Source organism: Neovison vison, chromosome 3, assembly GCF_020171115.1.
Source record: "Neovison vison isolate M4711 chromosome 3, ASM_NN_V1, whole genome shotgun sequence".
Taxonomy (NCBI): Eukaryota; Metazoa; Chordata; class Mammalia; order Carnivora; family Mustelidae; genus Neogale; species Neogale vison.
The window spans coordinates 95,539,891-95,559,667 of record NC_058093.1 but is presented as its reverse complement, the minus strand read 5'-3'; the positions used below and the strand labels follow the sequence as shown (position 1 = coordinate 95,559,667).

The window sequence follows — 19,777 nt, the reverse complement described above, 5'->3', positions numbered from 1 at the left end:
CCTTCACCTCAGGTCATGATCCCAGGGTCCTGGGATTGAGCCCTGCATCAGGCTCTGCTCGGTGGGGAGCCTGCTGCTTCCCCCTCTCTCTCTGCCTGCCTCTGCCTACTTGTGATCTCTGCCAAATAAATAAATAAACTCTTTTTAAAAGTAAATAAATTATAAAATTTTTTTAAAAAGAAAGAAGTAAAATATGCATTTCTACTATCATGTACAATCACATAATTTCCTATATTGGTTGTGTCCATCCTTGTAGGCTGCCATAACAAAATACCATAGACTACTTGGCTTAAAAACAAAAACATATTTTTTCACTGTTCTCGAGACTAGAAGTCCAAGATTGAATAAAGTATCAATAGGGTTGGTGTCTGACAAGGACTCTCCCCATGGACTGTCAGCAGCTACCTTCTTGCTCTGTGCTCACATAACCTTTCCTCGGTATGTACAAGCAGAGAGAGTGAAAAATTCACTAATGTCTCTTGAAAGAGTACTAAGTCCATTGGACCAGGGCCACATGACCTCATCTAACTCTAATTACTTCTCAAAGGCCCCACCTCCCAATACCATCACATTAGAATTAGGGCTTCAACATATGAATGTGGGAAAAGCAAACATTCAGTCCATGATCCCAATACTACTTATCATTTTATGTATATTCTAATTAGTATTTACTGTAAGGTAAATATTTTTATTTACTTGGGAAAGTTTATTTTACCTCTCATTTTTGAAAGAATAGCTTTGCTGGATATAGGAATCTTGGTTGACAGTTTTTTCTCTTTGACCACTCTGAATGTGTTATTCTACTGTCTTCTTATCTTCTGGGATCCCATCTGCTGTAAAGTCAGCTATTAATCTTAGTGGGATTCCATTCTAAGTAACCAGTAATTTTTTTTCCTTGCTATTTGTCTTTGATTTTCAGCATTTTTATTATGGTGTCTCTTCAGATCTTTTTGCATTTATCCTGTTTAGATTTCATTGAGGTACCTAATGAGTATGTCATTGTTTTTTAATAAATTTTGGATGTTTCCAGCCATTATTTCTTGGAATTTTTTTTCTCTTTCTCTTCTCTCTGATAATCCCATTATACATGTGTTGGTATACTTAATGATGTCCCACATTTCTTTGAGGCTCCTTTTTCTCTGTGTTCTTTCTTCTCTTGGTTCTTCAGCTTGCATGATCTATCTGTCTCCAAGTTCATTTATTCTTTCTCTTGCCAGTTCATATCTATCGTTGAGCCCATCTAATGAATTTTTTATTTTATCTGTTTTTCAATGCCATAATTTCCATTTGGTTCTTTTTTATAATATCTGTGTCTTTATTAGTATTCTCTGTTTTTTTAATGTGATATTGTCACCATTTTTTCTTCCTTAAACATGGTTTCCTTGGTTCTGTGAGCTGCTTTTCTAATGATTACTTGATGGTCTTTTTCTGATGAATGTGAAAAATCTGTTCTTTTTCACAGAACCTGTCTGTTCCCTGCTTTTATCTAATGTATAAGTCATACTTTGCTATTTCTTTGCATGTCCCATGTTTTTTTTCAGTTACACATTTTAGATTATATATTGTAACAGCTTTGGGTGCCTGATGTTGTTTACATTTTTCATCTTTTCTTTTTCTTTTTTAATCTAAAGTAGGCTCCATGCCCAGCATAGACCCCAGCACAGGACTTGAGCTCACAATCCTAAGATCATGAGTTGGACATTTAACCAACTGAGCCACCTTTGCACCCCTGTTTTTTACTTTATTTGTTTAGTGACTTACTGGATCTGGATCATTTTAGTGAAGTCTCCTTAAACTTCCTCCCCATTCCCCCACCTCCAAAGTTCTACCTCTGATGTTCCTCAAGGAAGGAAAGCTTTGGGTATTCTCATAGTTGTTCTAGGATGACAGTTGTTTTAGTAGGACTCTTCCTCTCTCCCTTAGAACACCCAGCTGTTGAGGTGCCTGTGTGGCTCAGGGGGTTAGAACCTCTGTCTTCAGCTCAGGTCATGATCCCACGATTCTGGGATCGAGCCCCGCATCGGGCTCTCTGCTCAGCAGGGAGCCTGCTTGCCCCTCTCTCTCTCTGTCTGCCTCTCTGCCTACTTGTGATCTGTCTGTCAAATAAATAAATAAAATCTTTAAAAAAAAAAAAGAACACCCAACTGTTAAACTCTACTACCTGTTAGCCAGTTGCTCTATTGTTTTTAGAAATGCCCTGGTGCATAAATTGCTCTACAAAGTAATCCTTTCAAAATCTGGCTCCTTTGAAGGTCAAGTTTCTGGGGTCAGTGTTTGATTTTTATTCTGACCTCAAGAAGACTCCTTCCAGCTGTTTTTTTCACCTGATGCCCTCCTGCAAACTAGCAGGCCTACAGTTTAGCCTGACTCTCCCAGTTGTCTTTACACAACCTCTGCTGTTCTTGACCACACATGTAGACTTTAATTTTTTCCCTTTCTGTTGCAACTGAAGATAGTTCTCTTGGGAGGAAATTAGGTCCTATCTGTTTTATGAGGTTTACTGCTCAGAAGAATCTCCGAGTGAGAGCTCTGGAGATGGAGATATGGACATTGTAGGCTTCTCTAAAAATCACACCCTATTTCCCCTATGAGCTGAATATTTGGTGGAGAGTGAGGGGTCCTCACGTTACCTCTTCTGGCATGGAATCCTCATTTAAGGAGCTGGGACAAGAGTGATCATGCCAGGGCCCAGAACTTGCTCAGCATGTCAAACCTGAAGTAGACCCTCAGTTCCACAAATGGAGGTTGAGGGAATAGGAGTTTCCACCTCTCAACCTCACTCACTTTGGACTTAGCTTCAGCACAGGTACTTGAGGGCAGGATGAGAAAGGTGACATACCACTCCTCCTTGGAAGAAAGCCCTCCATCTGGGTGCTGCAAGGAGAGAAAGCTCCATGTTTTGGAGGCTGCAGCTCTCTGGAGTAGTCTATCCCTCACTAAACTGGGGGGTCAAGGGGGAGCAGTCTTGGTTCAAATACCAGACTAACCTTTCCTGCCAGATTTTTATAGATGTTCTTAAGATGTTTCTTATATACTGGTCAGCCTTAGAACCATTTCCAGAGGCTTTAAGTGGTTGCTTTTTTATAGTTTCACCAGTTCCTCTAGGGAGCAGTTTAACAGAAATGTTGTCATGCTAGAAGTCAATTTCTAATAGGTGAAATATTGATTTAAATAATATGAAACAATTCTATTCTGGCATCTCATCTTTTGAAATTATATTTAAAAGATTTGATGAAACTATTGGAGGAACAGGATTGTGTTCCTTAGCTTACCCATTGGTGTATAAGAATTATCCTCAATGTCAATGGCAATATTATGGTGTCACTCTAAGAGCAGACCTAATAAGTAGCTAAATTACTGCCAGAAAGAGCAGCTTAAGATCAACTATAATAAAGCTAAAACTATTGTTTGGCTGATGCTTTCTACCACTTCACGGAGTTACTAAAGTGATGTATAAAACGGGTCTAATAATGCCTCTGCTTAATGATATCAAGTTCATCCTAATGGGTTGGTCAGAATATGGTCCTTCTCAAAATCATTCTCCCAACAGTACCAGAGATATATTTATGGTTGATTGTGTTTGATTATAGCTACTCTTAACAGTGCTCAAGCCGAAGACACCTTTTATATGAAATATTATAGTGGACTTTTGGCTCTCATACCTGTAACTGAAGTATTCAAAGTTCATTTGTAAGGAAAATATTAGCCCTTATTGCAGAGGCTTTTGCAGCCTGCCTGTTTATTTAATGGGAAATAATCTTATCATAGGGCCAGTTTTCCACCGCAGTCCCTCAGTTTCCTAGTAAAATATGAACTGTCTCTCCTATAAGAAGACTGGATTCTTCTGTAATTAACTACATGCTTTAAATTCATCAAAGAATGTAGTTACGATATGTCTGTAATACAGTACCTACCAGATGCTTAAATGCTTGCTTCTCTTACCATCCTGGCAGAGTTTTATCCTCTGGATTCACCATTTTGTCTTAGCTGCCAAAAAACACAAATTCAGTGTTCAATGAAAGCAACAATGCTGTCTCAGGTGACCTTGTCCCATCTTTGTTTTATTTGTCTTTTAAGTATTTTCTATTCTCTACTTTTAAGTCTATTGAGTTTTTAGAAATATGAGGAAAGACTTGGTCAAATAATTCAAAATACAGGTATAGGGAATAGGTAAGATGTAAATGAGTATTTGTATAAATGTGAACATTTAACCAGAAAGCTAAGGAAAGTTGGCCTTTTGCATTTAAGGGAAAATCTGAAATACTGTACAGTAAAATTTTTACCTGATACTATTTTTATTCATTGAGCATATAGTTTGGCCAATTTCTAATTAGTTGAGAGTTTTATTTATGTTGTCCTAAATAGATACCATCACCACAAAAATAGATAGGCTAGAAATCACCTTGACTTGCAGAAAGGTTATAAGGTAGAAAACTCGTATTTTCTTCTAGAGATAGCAAGCTCAGCTGCGCACTGACCCTCAGATGAATTGAAGGTTTATGTTGCATAGAATCAGTGTAACTGTCTCCAGATGGCCTTGCTCTGACATCTGCTGAGGAGTTCTGAAGGAGATTCAGATCATTCACTGGAATTAAATCCCTAAAGCAACATTTAAAAGTCAAACTTTCCAGGCAGTTTTCATTGGATATTTTTAGTGTTTATTTTTTATACTTATAAAATGTACGCATGCTTTTTTGGAAAATAACAAACAGTATAAATTGTCAAGAATCAGCTGTATTGGGACGCCTGGGTGGCTCAGTTGGTTAAGCGGTTGCCTTCGGCTCAGGTCATGATCCCAGCGTTCTGGGATCGGGTCCCACATCGGGCTCCTTGCTCGGCAGGGAGCCTGCTTCTCCCTCTGCCTCTGCCTGCCTCTCTGTCTGCCTGTGCTCGCTCGCTCTCTCTCCCTCTATCCCTGACAAATAAATAAATAAAATTTTTAAAAAGAAAGAAAAAAAAAAAGAATCAGCTGTATTCCTACAACCCTAAGCTAACTGTTGTTGTCACATTCATATTTTTCTCTTTTTTCTTTTCATACAGTTTCATGTAGCTTTTTCTTTTCATATAGGTTGAGCACCTGGGTGGCTCAGTCCATTGAGCATCGACAATTGATTTTGCCTCAGGTCATTAACTTGGGGTCATGGGATCGAGCCCCATGTTGGGCTCTGCGCTCAGCACAAAGTTTGCTTATTCTCCCTCCCCAACTGTTCATCCCCCTGCTCACACTCTCCCTCTCTCTCTCACTCTCTCTCAAATAAGTAAATTTGCAAATAAATACATCTCAAATAAATAAATATATTTTTTTAAAAAAACAAGGAAGAAGGAGAACATGCAGGTCTTTTTCATCTTTTTCACTTAATTGAACCATTTAGTAAGCAATCTGAATTTCTTTCTTGGCATAAAGTCCTTAGAGGGAATTAATAAGTTAAAAAATAGGTCTGTTTTTAAGGTTCTTCATGTATTTTGACAAAATCTTCCTTTGACTTACAATCCTTTTAGGTACTGACTTGTTCTCATGCTTCATAATAGAAACATAACTCATTTTAATTCAGTTCTTTCATCATTAATGAAGATGTACATTTTGCATTTGACTTTTTGTATTTTGAATTATTTGGCCAGGTCTTTCCTCATAGTTTAGTAAGGTAAGGATTAATGGCGCATTGATTGATGAGAGAGCTGAAGTTCAAAGACATACTGCAAGTAAGTGGACTTTGAACTCAAGCCCATGCTGCCTCCTGACACCAAAATCCATGGTGCTTTCCACTGTATCAAGTATTAAATGTCAAAGCCATTAAAATAGATAGCAATGTAACATCACTTGAATTTGCAAGAATACCCAGATAGTATATCTTAATAAGAATTAATTTCCACTCATAGTGTATCAAATAGATTACCATGATCTAATCAAAGAGACATTGGGAGTACTACTTAAAAAGACTGTTTTAAGCATTCATAAATGGTTATAGGACATTTTTAACATTCTTCAGACTTTGGTAGACTTCAGTGGTTTTCTGATTTTAAAAATACATATTGTGTTTATCATTTCTTCCATCATAGGTTTGATTCCAGAATACAGTAAGAATGCAAAAAACAAATGGCTAGAGGAAAGAGGAATTTTTACCTATGAATTATCATAGAACATTGTAGGAATAAGATGAACGTCACAGAAAACCCAGAAGAAGAAACCTTTTGGATATTTACGTCATTTATCCATTCTGCTGATCCTGGAGAGGCAGTTTTGCAGCAATTTAACTTGGCTGTACTATAGAATGGGAAGGGACAGCTCCTAAAAAATAGAGCAAAACAACTGATGTAAATGTCAAGGCCACTTTTTGTTGCAATGAACTCAAATCCTTTGAAAGTTGATATTATTAGTTTTAATTTACACTCATGGTTTTTAGGAAGCTTGGGACCAAATGGATTAATGGAATTGATGTTTTATTTTCCTGTTCAGTGGAAGTGTATGAACTTCTTTAAGAACTAGGCCTGGTGTTTTGCTTTAAAAAGCCCCCTTTCTGCTTATACCGTCTCCCAAAGGAAAAATTTTTGAAACTACTACAAAACGGTTTTTCCTTTTTCATGTATTATAAATATCTGCATTTTTAAAGTGAGAGTGGTATTTAAAAAGCTGATCCTTTTGCATTTCTTTTTTTTTTTTTTCTAACCTATTCTAGTTCTGCCTTTGTAAAAGACAAATTTGATGGTAATTGAAAATAGGGCATTTAAGAAATTTAAGAGAGCTACTTATTGCCTGGTCCATATCCCTTAAAGTGTCTTCATGTCTTTTGAAGGAGATCACTTGGTCTTGGAACTCAGTTTTGTAATTCATTTACTTAAGGGGTAATCTGAGACTAGCAAGCCAGTTTATACTAACAATATAAAACTAAAACCCACTAAAGTGGTGAAGTAGAATGTCAATTTGTAGTTTAGTAGTATGGGATATCTCACTCATCTCAGTAACCTGAATATTCTTATTCCTATTCTGGGTGGCTTCCTGTCATTCATGTGCCTCAGAACTTGGATAAGCCATTAGAAGGTGCTTAGTGACCAAGATGAGGGTGAGGGGTACTGCATGGCACAAGGGGGCATGTATCCCATTTAGAACCTAAAAATCCTTCTACCTTATAGAGAAACTTTCTCTTCTCCTAGTAGCAGCATGTTTACAAACCAAGTCTTGAGCTGTGTTATTTCCACTGCTTAGCTGAGACTCATAATGCATCCCAATCGTAATTTACATCAGGAAGTACTATTTTTACATTTTGTCTTGTAGTCCAGAATCACCTTTTGTGGCATACTCTCTTTACATCCCTTTTTTTTTTCCTTTTATTGAACCACAATGAGTTACTGCCACTAAGAAGCCATAAAACTTAATGAATTTTTAGTAATTGGAGAATTATCAGCCTGATTTAAAGAAACATTTCTAACTTTTTATTATAGAAATTCTTCAATGTACATAAACATAAAGTGCACTGAACCACCATGTACCCGTAACTTCTACTGTTATTAACTAATGACCCATCTGTTTTCCTCTACAGCTCTACCTCATCCTCTTCCCATATGATTTTTAAATTCAGATATTGTGGCGTTTCATTCATGAGTATTTCTGTATAGAAATCCCTAAAAAAATGTTTTAACCCACAAAACTGTAACACTTTCACATGTTAAAAATTGTAGTAGTTAACTTCTTAGTTATATCAAATATCTAGTTGGCATTTTTATTTCCAGCTGCCCTACAAATATTGCTTATGTTATTATACATTTGTCTTTTTAAGTGTCCTGTAGTCTGGATTTTTTTTTTTAAGATTTTATTGATATATTTATTTACTTATTTGTCAAAGAGAGAGAGACACACACACACACAGGAGCGGGAGGAGCAGTAGGCAGAGGGAGAAGTAGGCTCCCTGTTTAGGAAGGAGCCCCATGTGGCATTCAGTCCCAGGAACCTGGGATCATGATCTGAGCCAAAGTCAGACGCTTAACAACTGAGCCACCTAGGCACCCCTAAAATCTTTTTTTTAAAAGCTGGTTAAACATTATCCTCTGAGTCTCATTGTTGTCAAACTGCATATTCTCTTTTCTAAAATATAGCTAAGTGAGATCCAAATAAATTACTTTTCCATTTTGTAAAGTTATTTTTCTTCTTTTCTGAATAATTATTTGAATAATAAAAAAGTCATATTTAGAGTAATTTGTAAAGAACTAAGAGCAATGAAATTAGGAGTGGTGTTTCCTGATTTAAAAAAGAATCAGTATTATTGTCATAAACATAAGGAGATTTTTATCCAAAAAGTAAGTGTTTATAACTCATAGAGAATAGTGGTAGATTTTATTTTTACTCCTAACCACTTTGAAAAATAATTTCATTTAAATAAATTTGTAAGATTGTTCATTCAGAGTCTTTACAGTCATCTCCATCTCACTGTGCTGTTTTTGTGTTTGTCTCATTTTTTCCCCTCTAGCTCATCAGTAGGTTACTTGCCACATCCAGGATCAGAACAAGTACAGTTTCCTCGAACTACTTCACCATGCAATTCCCAGCAGCTTCAAAGCCACCAGTGTGCAGGTATGAATATAACTGGAAAATAGGTAATGGTTTGTCCATTTGAGAAATTAAGTTCCTTAGGCATGTCTAGAACACGATTTTCAGCTTCTTATATGCTGAGATACACCCAAGGTATTTAGGGTACCTTGCAAATTCAGAGCTAATAGTTCCCATCCGCTCCTTCCTTTTCAACTGCTGTAACTCCCACACTGCTATCCTGTTTCTCTTCTCAGATTCTCCTTCTTTCCCCACCTCATAAGCATTGATGTTCTCCGGGATCATCTCCTTATTTTTCATGCTCTTCCTAGCAGATGCATCTACCTTCTACGCTTCAACAACTGTTTTTTGCCAATGCCTCTCAAATCTTCTTTTGGCTGAGAAGAGGCCGAATAGCCAACTGCCATCTGGGCATCCCTACCTGGTATTGTCAGAGGCACTTTAGATTTAATACTCCTCTCTCTACCTGCATCCCTCACCTCACCCTCTCTCTAGGGACCAAAAAGTTTGCAGTCATAATCACCTCTCTTCGGGTCTCTTTCACATTCATGCTGCCACCATTCCTTCAGATCTCATGCCTTCCTTCTTTCCCCACTGCCGCCATTCTTGGTCACTCTTTTCACATCTTATTTGCAGCAGTCTCCTGAGTATTATGCTCATTCCACGTTTCCCTAGTACTTAAAATAGAGTTGGTTGCTTCTTTTTTTTTTTGTTTCCATGCTATCTTAAATAATCCTTTATCATGATACCATATTTTATGATAATGATTTCTTGACATATGTAAATCTCTGAGAAACAAAGAAACAGTAAATGATTATGAAATAAATGACTAATAGTGTACATTCAACATGGGCTTCTATAATTGAGGTGTCCCTAAGCAGTCAGCCCTCTGTGGTTTACCTAGCCAATCAGGCTGGATCTCTTTCTAGGGAACTGGAAACTACCATTTTGGTTACTGCAGTACAAACTATGGCCCTCAAGGCATAAAAATCCTACCTTACCTTACGCTGAAGGGGTGGGTGGCAGACAGCATACATTCCTAATACTAATGGTACTGTAGACTAGTACACGAGAGAAATAAGTCAGATAAGGAGTCAGATATAATAGTCTACTTACCTCTGCCATACAATTAACAAGTGTTTGTGCATGCATATGATCATAACAACTTTTTAAAGTTAGCCAAGGAGGTCTTTGCTGCCTTTTTCAGATGAGAACATGTAATAAAAGAGGTTAAATGATTTTCCCAGAGTTACAAGACATTTCAGAGTACTAAAATTGTGCTTTCTGATTCCCACATCCCAAACTTTTCCTTCTTTGTGGATTTAATACCAGTTTTTAAATTAATTTATTTTTTAAACTAATTGCTTTTATAAATAACTATGGACCTGTTGTTTTTAGAATAAGATGTTTAGGCCTACAGAGTCCCATTTTAATGCCTTTTTAAACACACACTTGTAGCATAAAGCTCTAGGGCTTAAATCTGGCTCGCATATATGATAGTAAAGTTTTGTTCAGAAGTGTAAAATTAATTGCCATTTTCTTAGTATTTAAAGATCTACCATTTAGTTGGTAAAGTATACTGATACCGTTGTCCCAACTCTGCTTTCCAGCTGTGCCACCTCCGCCCCCTGGTGGAGGGATGGTGATGATGCAGCTCAATGTACCAAACAATCCACAATCTCGCGCCCACTCACCCCCACAGTGGAAACAAAACAAGTATTACTGTGATCACCAGAGAGGGCAGAAGTGTGTGGAATTTAGCAATGTAGACAATATTGTTCAGGTAAGATGCTTCTTTTGTTTAATACAATTTTAACACTTTCAACATTTTAGTCACATATGATAGATCTTAGTAAAGAAGTTTGAACATTCTCTGTATCCACACTATTTCTTTCAGTATGTAAATATTATCTTTCAACTTTTGCATATTCAAAATATTTTTAATATAAAAAAATCAGAAGATGTACTAGATCTCTAATGTGATAAAGAAAATTAAGTAGTTTTCCTACATTTCCCATATGAACTATTAGTGCAACCAGAAGGTTGATTGCAAGAACACTCTTTATTGTAGAAGAAATACAGTCAATAAATATAAAAGTAATGGTGGAATTTTAAAATTACCATTTTGGAATCTCAATAAAATAATGGATCAAAGAAAATCATCAGCACATGTCAGGAACATAAGGAAAAGTTTTATGGGAGAATTTAAAATGGATAAATTAAGCAGAACACTTAAAAAAGTGGGTCAACCAAATATTATTTGCCTCCTAATGTAGTGTAGAAGGAAGTACATAGCATCACCTGTAAATGTACTCATAAAAAACACAGAGCCTGAATCTAACCAAGTCCCTAAATCTAGCTATTAATTACAAAAAATACGGGGGTGGGGGAGAACAGCTTATACCATGGACTATTTTTCTGAACAAATTGACCTCATTTCTCTAAAAAAAAAAAAACAGCATTTTGAAATGAAGGCTGAGGCACCTGCACCCAATGTTTATAGCAGCAATGTCCACAATAGCCAGACTATGGTAAGAGCCCAAATGTCCATCTGGGTAAATGCATAAAGAAGATGTGGTATATATATACACACACACACACACACAATGGAATACAATGCAGCCATCAAAAAGTGATATCTTGCCATTTGCAACAACATGGATGGAACTAGAGGGTATTATGCTAGGAGAAATAGATCAGAGAAAGACAGTTATCATACGATCTTACTGATATGCAGAATTTAAGAAACAAGAAAGAGGATCATAGGGGAAGAGAGACAAAAATGAAACAAGACCAAACCGTTTACAAGAGACCCTTATCTCAGGAAACAAACAGTGTTGCCGGAAGGGAGCGGGGAAACGGGATAAGGTGGCTGGGTGATGAATATTGGGGAGTGTGTATGTTATGGTTAACACTGTATTGTGTAAGACTGATGAATCACAGACCTGTACCCCTAAAACAAATAATACATTATGTGTTAGTAATTTTTTAAAATCTCATAAAAAATTAATGCTGAGTCTTTCATAGATTAAAATATACTCAGGAGTTATCAGATACAACCTGTGGATCTTCCTTTGAAACTGAACACTCAAAAGACATTTTTCAGCATAAAGGGAATATTTAAATATGTTAATTTTGTTAGTATGAGAATCTTTTTTTTTTTTTTTCCCTTTTCTTTTTAGAAAATAATTCCTGGGGTACCTGGGTGTCTCAGTAGGCTAGACATCTGACTCTTGATCTCAGCTCAGGTCTTGTTCTCAGGGTCATAGTTCAAGCCCCACATTGGGCTCTATACTGGGTGTGGAGCCTACTTTTAAAAAAAGTTCCATTAGATAAAAATATTTTTTAAATATTTGTATATTAAACTATTTGCAAATGAAATGCTATAATACCTGAGATTTGCTCAGAACTCTTTCGGGGAACAAAGCAGGGGAAAACACAATCAAAGCTGTGTAATGGGTTCATGGAAGTTCATTATGTTCATGTACATTGGGTGTAGAGATTACTGAGAACAACTAAAAATCCTGAAAGAAAAAATTAATAAATAAATATTTTTAAAGATGAACTGAATAAAATCCACATGACAAAATTATAGCAGAATAAAAAGGGCAAAGATCATTTATAGGCTACTAGCTGTACTCAAAAACTAAATGATCAGTGGCCATTAATCAGATGAAAATATAAAAATATTTTTATCTATATTGGGAAAACTGAAGAAGACTAAAATTTGCATTGTTGGCAGAGATGTCCAATTACAAACCCTCCTGTACATTCTTGATGGTACTGCAGATTGATAGAACTCTTCTTGGAGGCAGTTTAGTGACATTTTTGAAAATGTAGAATGCACATAGCAGTTCAACACCAAAACCACAAACAATCCAATTAAAAATTGGGCAGAAGACTTCAGTAGACATTTCTCCCAAGAAGACCTACAGATGGCCAACAGATGCATGAAAGATGTTCAGTATCACTCATCAGGGAAGTGTAGATCAGAAACACAATGAGATACCACCTTACACCTGTCAGGTGGCTACAATCAAAAAGACAAGAAATAGCAAGTATTGGCGAGGATGTGAAGGAAAAGGTAGTGTGCTGGTGGTGGGATTGCAAACTGGTGCAGCCACTGAGGAAAACAGTATGGACTTTCCTCAAAAAATTAAAAATAGAAATACCATGAAATTTAATAATTCTACTGAGTATTTACCCAAAGAAAATGGGAACACTAATTCAAAAAAATTTAAGTAGCCTTAAGTTTATTTCAACATTGTTTACAGTAGCCAGGATATGGAAGCAACCTAAGCATACATTGACATACTAATGGATAAGGAAGATATGATATATAAACAATGGAATATTACTCAACCATAAAAAAGAGAGCTTGCCATTTGCAACAACGTGGATGGACCTAGAGAGTATTATACTAAGTGAAATAAGACTGAGAAAGACAAATACCATATGATTTCACTCATATGTGCAATCTAAAAAACAAAACTAATGCATAAACATTAAAACAAAATAAATAGAATTTTTAAAAAAGCAGAGTCAGGCCTGTAAATACATAGAACAAACTGATGGTTGCCAGAGGGATGGGAGATGGGAAGGTGGAGAGGTGAATATAGTCAATGAGGGGGAGTGGGAGATGCAGGAGATACATGCACGTGGAATGCGTATGTCATGGGGATGAAGCATTCAGCATAAGGAAGGTAGTCAGTGATAATTGTGATAGTACTGTATTATGACAGACGGTAGCTATATTTGTGAGTATAGAGTAATGTATATAGAAGTTGAATCACTGTGTTGTATACCTGAAACTAGTGTAACGGTCAGCTGTACTCAAAGAAAAAATTTATGTAGAAGGTACATAAGTCTTTGATCCACAAATTTACTTTTAGAACTTTGTCCAGTAAAAATTGTGGAACAAGCACACAGGAATATGTGTACTTGGATATTTCTTTCTTACCTGTTGTTGACCTTGAAAAACTAAAAATATCTTGATATACAACAGTGAGATAAGTGATTAAATAAATTACTATACCATTTAGGAAAATATCTTAAGTGTATATACTAAAAAGAATGAGATACACCTACTACCCAAGTGGTATTTCTTTTTTTTTTTTTAAAGATTTTATTTATTTATTTGACAGAGAGAAATCACAAGTAGATGGAGAGGCAGGCAGAGAGAGAGAGAGAGGGAAGCAGGCTCCCTGCTGAGCAGAGAGCCCGATGCGGGACTTGATCCCAGGACCCTGAGATCATGACCTGAGCCGAAGGCAGCGGCTTAACCCACTGAGCCACCCAGGCACCCCCAAGTGGTATTTCTAAATATCATTCTCCACTTAAAGCAACGAGGACTCCTTAGTGAAATGACTGTCACCAGGATTCATTCAGGATAAAATACAAGGTTATTTTGGAACGTGTTGCTGTGCCAGAAAGTAATAAAATACTTAAAGGGTGATGGAGATGTATCAAGAGACACAGGACCAGGCTCAAATACTTTGGAAATAAAATAAGAAATGAATGATCACCCTTAAAATAAAATAAAATCCATGAGTCCATCCTGATATAAATGAATGAATGGAGAAAGAGTGAAGCTCTTCTTTACAATAAAATATGAACTGTAAATAATAGAAAGAATGCTAGAATTAGAAAATCACCAACTGCAAACCACCAGGCAAGAATCATCACTGGACAAGAGAGGATTCTAGGAAAATGGCAGAGTAGAAGCATCAGGAGTCTCTCTCTCCATCTGGAAATAATTGTGCTGGCAGAATCTGTCTGATATAACAGTTTTGGAGCACTACAATCTATTGAAGGCTTGCAATTGCCAGGGAAAAGCTTGGGTGATAAATTATAATTAAATTCAGTCAAATTCAGCTTTTAGCCCAGTAATAGGTGCTTATCCTTACCTTCACCCCCTGACAGGCAACTGTGCACATTGTTACTAGAGCAGCCTACAGAAGCCAGGGTGGGCAATAAAGGACCCTGTCCTCCAAATACAAAGGCTTTGTGTTCTCATGATGGGTCTCAGCTTCTGATCACAGAGCTATAGACAAAGGGGCAATACCATTGTTGTTGCACCTCCCCACATTGTTGCACATCTCTCCCATGACACTTCTAGGGGACTTAAAGGACCAGAATCCTGTTTTCCTTCCCTTTATTTTTCTCTTTGAGTCCATTTTGGGAGCCACACAGTAAGGGCTGGGACATTCAAAAGCAAATCAATATAAAGGGCACTTGCCCAGGAAAAGGCATAGGCCAAACCCTGAAAAGACCTCAACGTTATACCTCAGGCCAATCTTTGGCACAGGGACAGCCTGCAACAGTCAGTAAACAAAAATCATAACAGCAACAAAACAGAACAAACCCTGGGAAGGGGAGAGAATCTGATTTCCACTTACCAACATGGTTAGATCCAAATGTCCAATTTTCAACAGAGAGTCAAGGCATGCAAAGAAACGGGACAGGATGGCCCATTCAAGGGAAAAAAAAAATAAGTCAACATAAAATTGTCCCTGAAAAAGATCTGATGACAGATCTCCTGGACAAAGACCTTAAAATTGCTGTCTTCAGACTGCTCAAAGAACTACAGGAAGATACAGGGAAAAATAAGAAAATAATGTATGAACAAAATGGAAATATCAATAAAGTGATAGAAAACCTAAAAAGAAGCCAGAATGAAATTCTGGAGCTAAAAATATAATAACTGCAATGAAAAGTTCACTGGAGGAATTCAGCAGCAGATGCGAGCAGGCTGAAGAGAGAGAATCAGAGAACTTGAAGACAGGACAGTGGAAATGAATGAGTCTGAGGAACAGACAGAAAAAAGAATGAATAAAATTGAACAGAGCCCAAGGGACCTGTAGGACACCATCAAAATGACCAACACATTGCAGTTGTCCCAAAAGGAGAAGAGAAAATATTTGCAGAAATAATGGTTGAAACTTACTAAATTTGATAAACAGCATGAATATAAATGTAAAATAGCTTGACATACTCCAAGTAAGAACTCCCAAAATACCCACACTGAAACACAATATAATCAGTCTCAAAAAATAAAGACAGAATACTAAAAGCAGCAGGAAAGAAACAACTTGACACATAGAAAAGATCCTCAGAAAAGATTATCAGCAAATTTCTCATCAGAAACTGGAGGCCAAAGGCAGCAGGCCAGTATATTCAAAGTGTTAAAAGAAAAAAGTGTTAACCAAGAATCCTGTATTTGACAAAACTACCCTTCAAGAGTGAGATAGAAATTAAAATCCTCAGATAAAAGCCGAGACCTTTGTGCAAGAAATTCTCGAAGGGATCCTGCAGAGTGAAGTAGAACAATAGACAGTAAGACAAAGCTATATGTAGAAATAAGGTTCTCAATTATTAAGTTAAACACATGGGCAATTATATAAAAGCTAGTTGTATTGTACCAATGGTCCATAACTGTACTTTTTGCTTTCTACATAATTTAATAAGAGACTAATACCCTTAAAGGAATTATTAGTTTATGTTCCTGGGCACACAGTGTATAAAGATGTAATTTTATGACATCAGCAACCAAAAGAGATGGGGACGAGCCATAAAGAAGCAGAGTTTTTGTATGTTATTGAAGTTAGGCTGGTATAAATTCAAATTAGGGTGTTAAAACTTTAGGATGTTAGGTGTAATATCCAAGCCAAACCATCCCCCACCTCAAAAAAAACCATGGGAACATATACAAAAGGAAATGAGAAGGGAATTTAAATATCTTACTACAAAAAATGGAGTAAACACAAAAGACTAATGCAGGAAGTGAAGGGTGGGGAGGAAGTTAAAAGGCATATAGAAAACAGTGAAGTAACAAAGGTAAGTCCCTCTTTATCAGTGGTTATTTTAACTGTAAAGACAGAGATTGGCAGAATGGGTTAAAAACACCTGATCTAATTATATGCTATCTATGAAACTCACTTTATGTCCAAAGACACAAATGAATTGCAAATGAAGGGATGCAAAAAGATAATTCACGAAAATAGTAACCGAAAGAGAATAGGGGTTGTTATTGCTAATATCAAACAAAGTAAGACTCTAGATCCAAAAAATTTTCAAGATAGAAAAGTTCGGGGGCACCTGGATGGCTTAATGTGTTAAAGCCTCTGCCTTCAGCTCAGGTCATGATCCCAGAGTCCTGGGATCGAGCCCCACATCAGGCTCTCTGCTCAGCGGGGAGCCTGCTTCCCTCTCACTGCTTGCCTCTCTACCTACTTGTGATCTCTGTCTGTCAAATAAAAAATTAAAAATCTTAAAAAAAAAAAAGATACAAAAGTTCAGTACAGCAAGAAGGTGTAATAGTTAAAAGAACAAACCATCATGTAACAGTTGGAAACTTTAATGCCCTACTCTCAATAAGGGATATAACAACGAGGCAAGAGTTAAGGAAATGGAGAGCTTAAACACAACAAATCGAATAGATGCAACAGAGGTATAGAGAACACTCTCCCTGACAAGAACAGCATTTACATCCTTCTTGTGTACCTGGGACATTTTCTTAGATAGACCATCTGTATGTTAGGCCACAAGTTAAATCTCAGTAGATTTTAAAAGGTACACATCAGCCAGCATTGTAACTGGCAGTCCTACTTAGAGCAGTTAGGCAAGAAAAAGAAATAAAAGGCATCCAAGTTGGAAAGGAAGAAGTAATATTCTGTTTATAGGTAATATGATCTCCCACTAAGACACTTATAATGAGAAAAGAAAAAATAGTTAACAACAAAGAAACCTTGCAGACACCACCTTAACCAAATGATTGAAGTAAATGTCACCAAGACTGTGTTGACACATGGATGTCAAGTTCCCTCTCATGATGCATTGAGAAGCACACATATCCCTTCTCTAGTAGTCCTCACTCAAATGTACTTTGTCAGTTTGGGCATGAGGAAGCAGCCAGCAAACCAAAGGGACATTCTGCAAAATAACTCATCTTCAAAATGACCTTCAAAAAAGTCAAAGTCAAGAGAGAAAAAAGACTAAGTCTCTGTTCCCAATTTAAAAGAAAAAGGAGACCTGAGTGATTCAGTCAGTTAAGCATCGAACTCTTGATTTGAGCTCAGGTCTTGATCTCTGGATTGTGAGTTCAAGCCCCATGCTACTTTAAAAAGAAAAAAAGATGAAAGAGACGTGACAACTAAATGCCCCGTTTTTTTGTTTTTTTGTTTTTTTTTAAATGCCCCGTTTGATTCTGGACTAGAAGCGGAGATTTTTTCCTTTTTGTTGTAAAGTATGTTAGTGGGACAATTGGTGAAATTTGAATAAACTCTATAGATTACATAATATTGCTGTGTTGTTAATTGCCTGATTTTGATAATAGTTTTTCTTCCAAGGACTTTTTTAGAAACATCTTTATTTCAAAGTGTTCTCAAACACTCTATTACGTAGAGAGTAGAATCACTTTTATATAGATTTTGATCAGCCTATGCTGGTTAATTATATAGAAAATGTCCTTGTTTTTAGGAAAAAGACACTAAGTTATTTTGGGATGGGGTATTGTAACCAACTCATTCTCAAATATTTTGGAAAATAAATAACAGTGTATACAGAGAGAGATAATAAAGATTTAAAAATATGCAGAGAGATATAAAAATATAGGAAAATCACATTTGGGAAATCTGAGAGTTCTTTGTACTATTTTTGGTAATTGTTCTTTAGGGATGAATTGTTTAAAAACAAAATATTAAAGAAACTGTTAACATGGCCAAAAAAATAAGATAAATGTATATTTTTTTTGTCATGGAAAAGTATCTACAATATTAATGTCCAGGTACAAAAGCAAGATTCAAAAGTTGGATTATAGTCAGTCTACTTCTGTTTTTGTAAAATGTAGATGTGTGGCTGCATATGTTTAGAAATAGTCTGTTCCAGTGTTTATCTTTGGGAGCTGAAAATTATAAATTTCTGTGTTTAAATTTTTTAATGATAAAGACATATTTGTAATCCAAAAAAAATAAGAAATTTGTTCAAAAGTTAATCTGCAAAGAACATCACTAAAATGCTAACCTGTTTTTTTGTTGTGATTACAGCACAGCCCTCAACTCAGTAGTCCCATTATTTCACCAGCTCAGTCGCCAGCACCAGCTCAGCTGACCACCCTGAAAACTGTCCGTCCCTCTGGACCACCCCTTTCCATCATACCTCAGTTTTCTAGACCTTTTGTTCCAGGGCAAGGTAAGTGCACGAAACTAGTCACAGCCTCAGAGGATTGGAAGGTATCCCCTCCCCTGGGTGTTGAGTGGAACTGTTGAATCACTGTATTGTACACCTGAAACTCTTACAACACTGTATCTTAACTACACTGAAGTTAATTTTTTTTTTTTTGAATTGAAGATAAAAGACATTCCTTCCCAATCACTTTGTGATTTCCCTTGGTGCTACTTTCACTTGTCCACAGAACTGCATTTTCACCTCCACCCAGGCATATGCGTTTATTACCATATACTCTCCTAACCTTAATGTTTCATCACTAATTAATAATTACTATCTTAGTAACTACTTCCATTCAATAATTACTTATGTAATAGAGTTCAAATGACCATAACTACTATCCTTAGACTCCATTTCTCTACAGTAGTAATATGCAATGCTATAAATTTGGCTTTTTTGTTGGAGTCTTCAGATTAATTCTTTTTTTTTTTTTTAAAGATTTTATTTATTTATTTGACAGAGATCACAAGTAGGCAGAGGCAGGCAGAGAGAGAGGAGGAAGCAGGCTCCCCGCTGAGCAGAGAGCCCAATGTGGGGCTCGATCCCAGGACCCTGAGATCATGACCTGAGCCGAAGGCAGTGGCTTAACCCACTGAGCCACCCAGGCGCCCCTATAAATTTGTTTTTTTTTTTTCTAATTTCTGTATCAGAGTAGTATATATTAAAAGGTTATTCAAAAGTGTATTCAACAGTTACTGTGTCCTCATTGTGCTCCTGATATACAAAGATGAATAAGGAGAAGTCCTTACCTGACCTCAGTCTAATTGGAGGAACAGCAAATGGATAATTCTAAAATAATATGGAAAACATTAATTTTAATTTCTGGAATTTATCCTAAGGATAATGCACACAATGATCTATCCACAGAAGAGTTTGGTCTGTAGCAGAAAAATGCAAAACAATCTAAATGTCCATCAGTAAGGATTAGATTTGGTATATCTGTATAAGGAATACTATACAGTTATCCACAAATCATGTTTTAAAGAATTGTTAGAAGAAATATTCATAGTACAG

The 19,777-nt window shown here is 36.5% G+C and overlaps 1 protein-coding gene across 8 annotated transcripts in view; it reads left to right on the top strand.

Annotated features, from left to right (window-relative positions):
- R3HDM1 (R3H domain containing 1) overlaps positions 1-19,777 on the top strand; it is a 150,218-nt gene that overhangs the window by 123,327 nt on the left and 7,114 nt on the right. For all 8 annotated transcript variants that reach the window (XM_044242572.1, XM_044242575.1, XM_044242576.1 and 5 more), the window contains 3 exons: positions 8,460-8,563; positions 10,150-10,322; positions 18,583-18,727. In XM_044242572.1, coding sequence (XP_044098507.1) covers positions 8,460-8,563; positions 10,150-10,322; positions 18,583-18,727 — 422 coding nt within the window. The remainder of the gene's footprint in view (positions 1-8,459; positions 8,564-10,149; positions 10,323-18,582; positions 18,728-19,777) is intronic.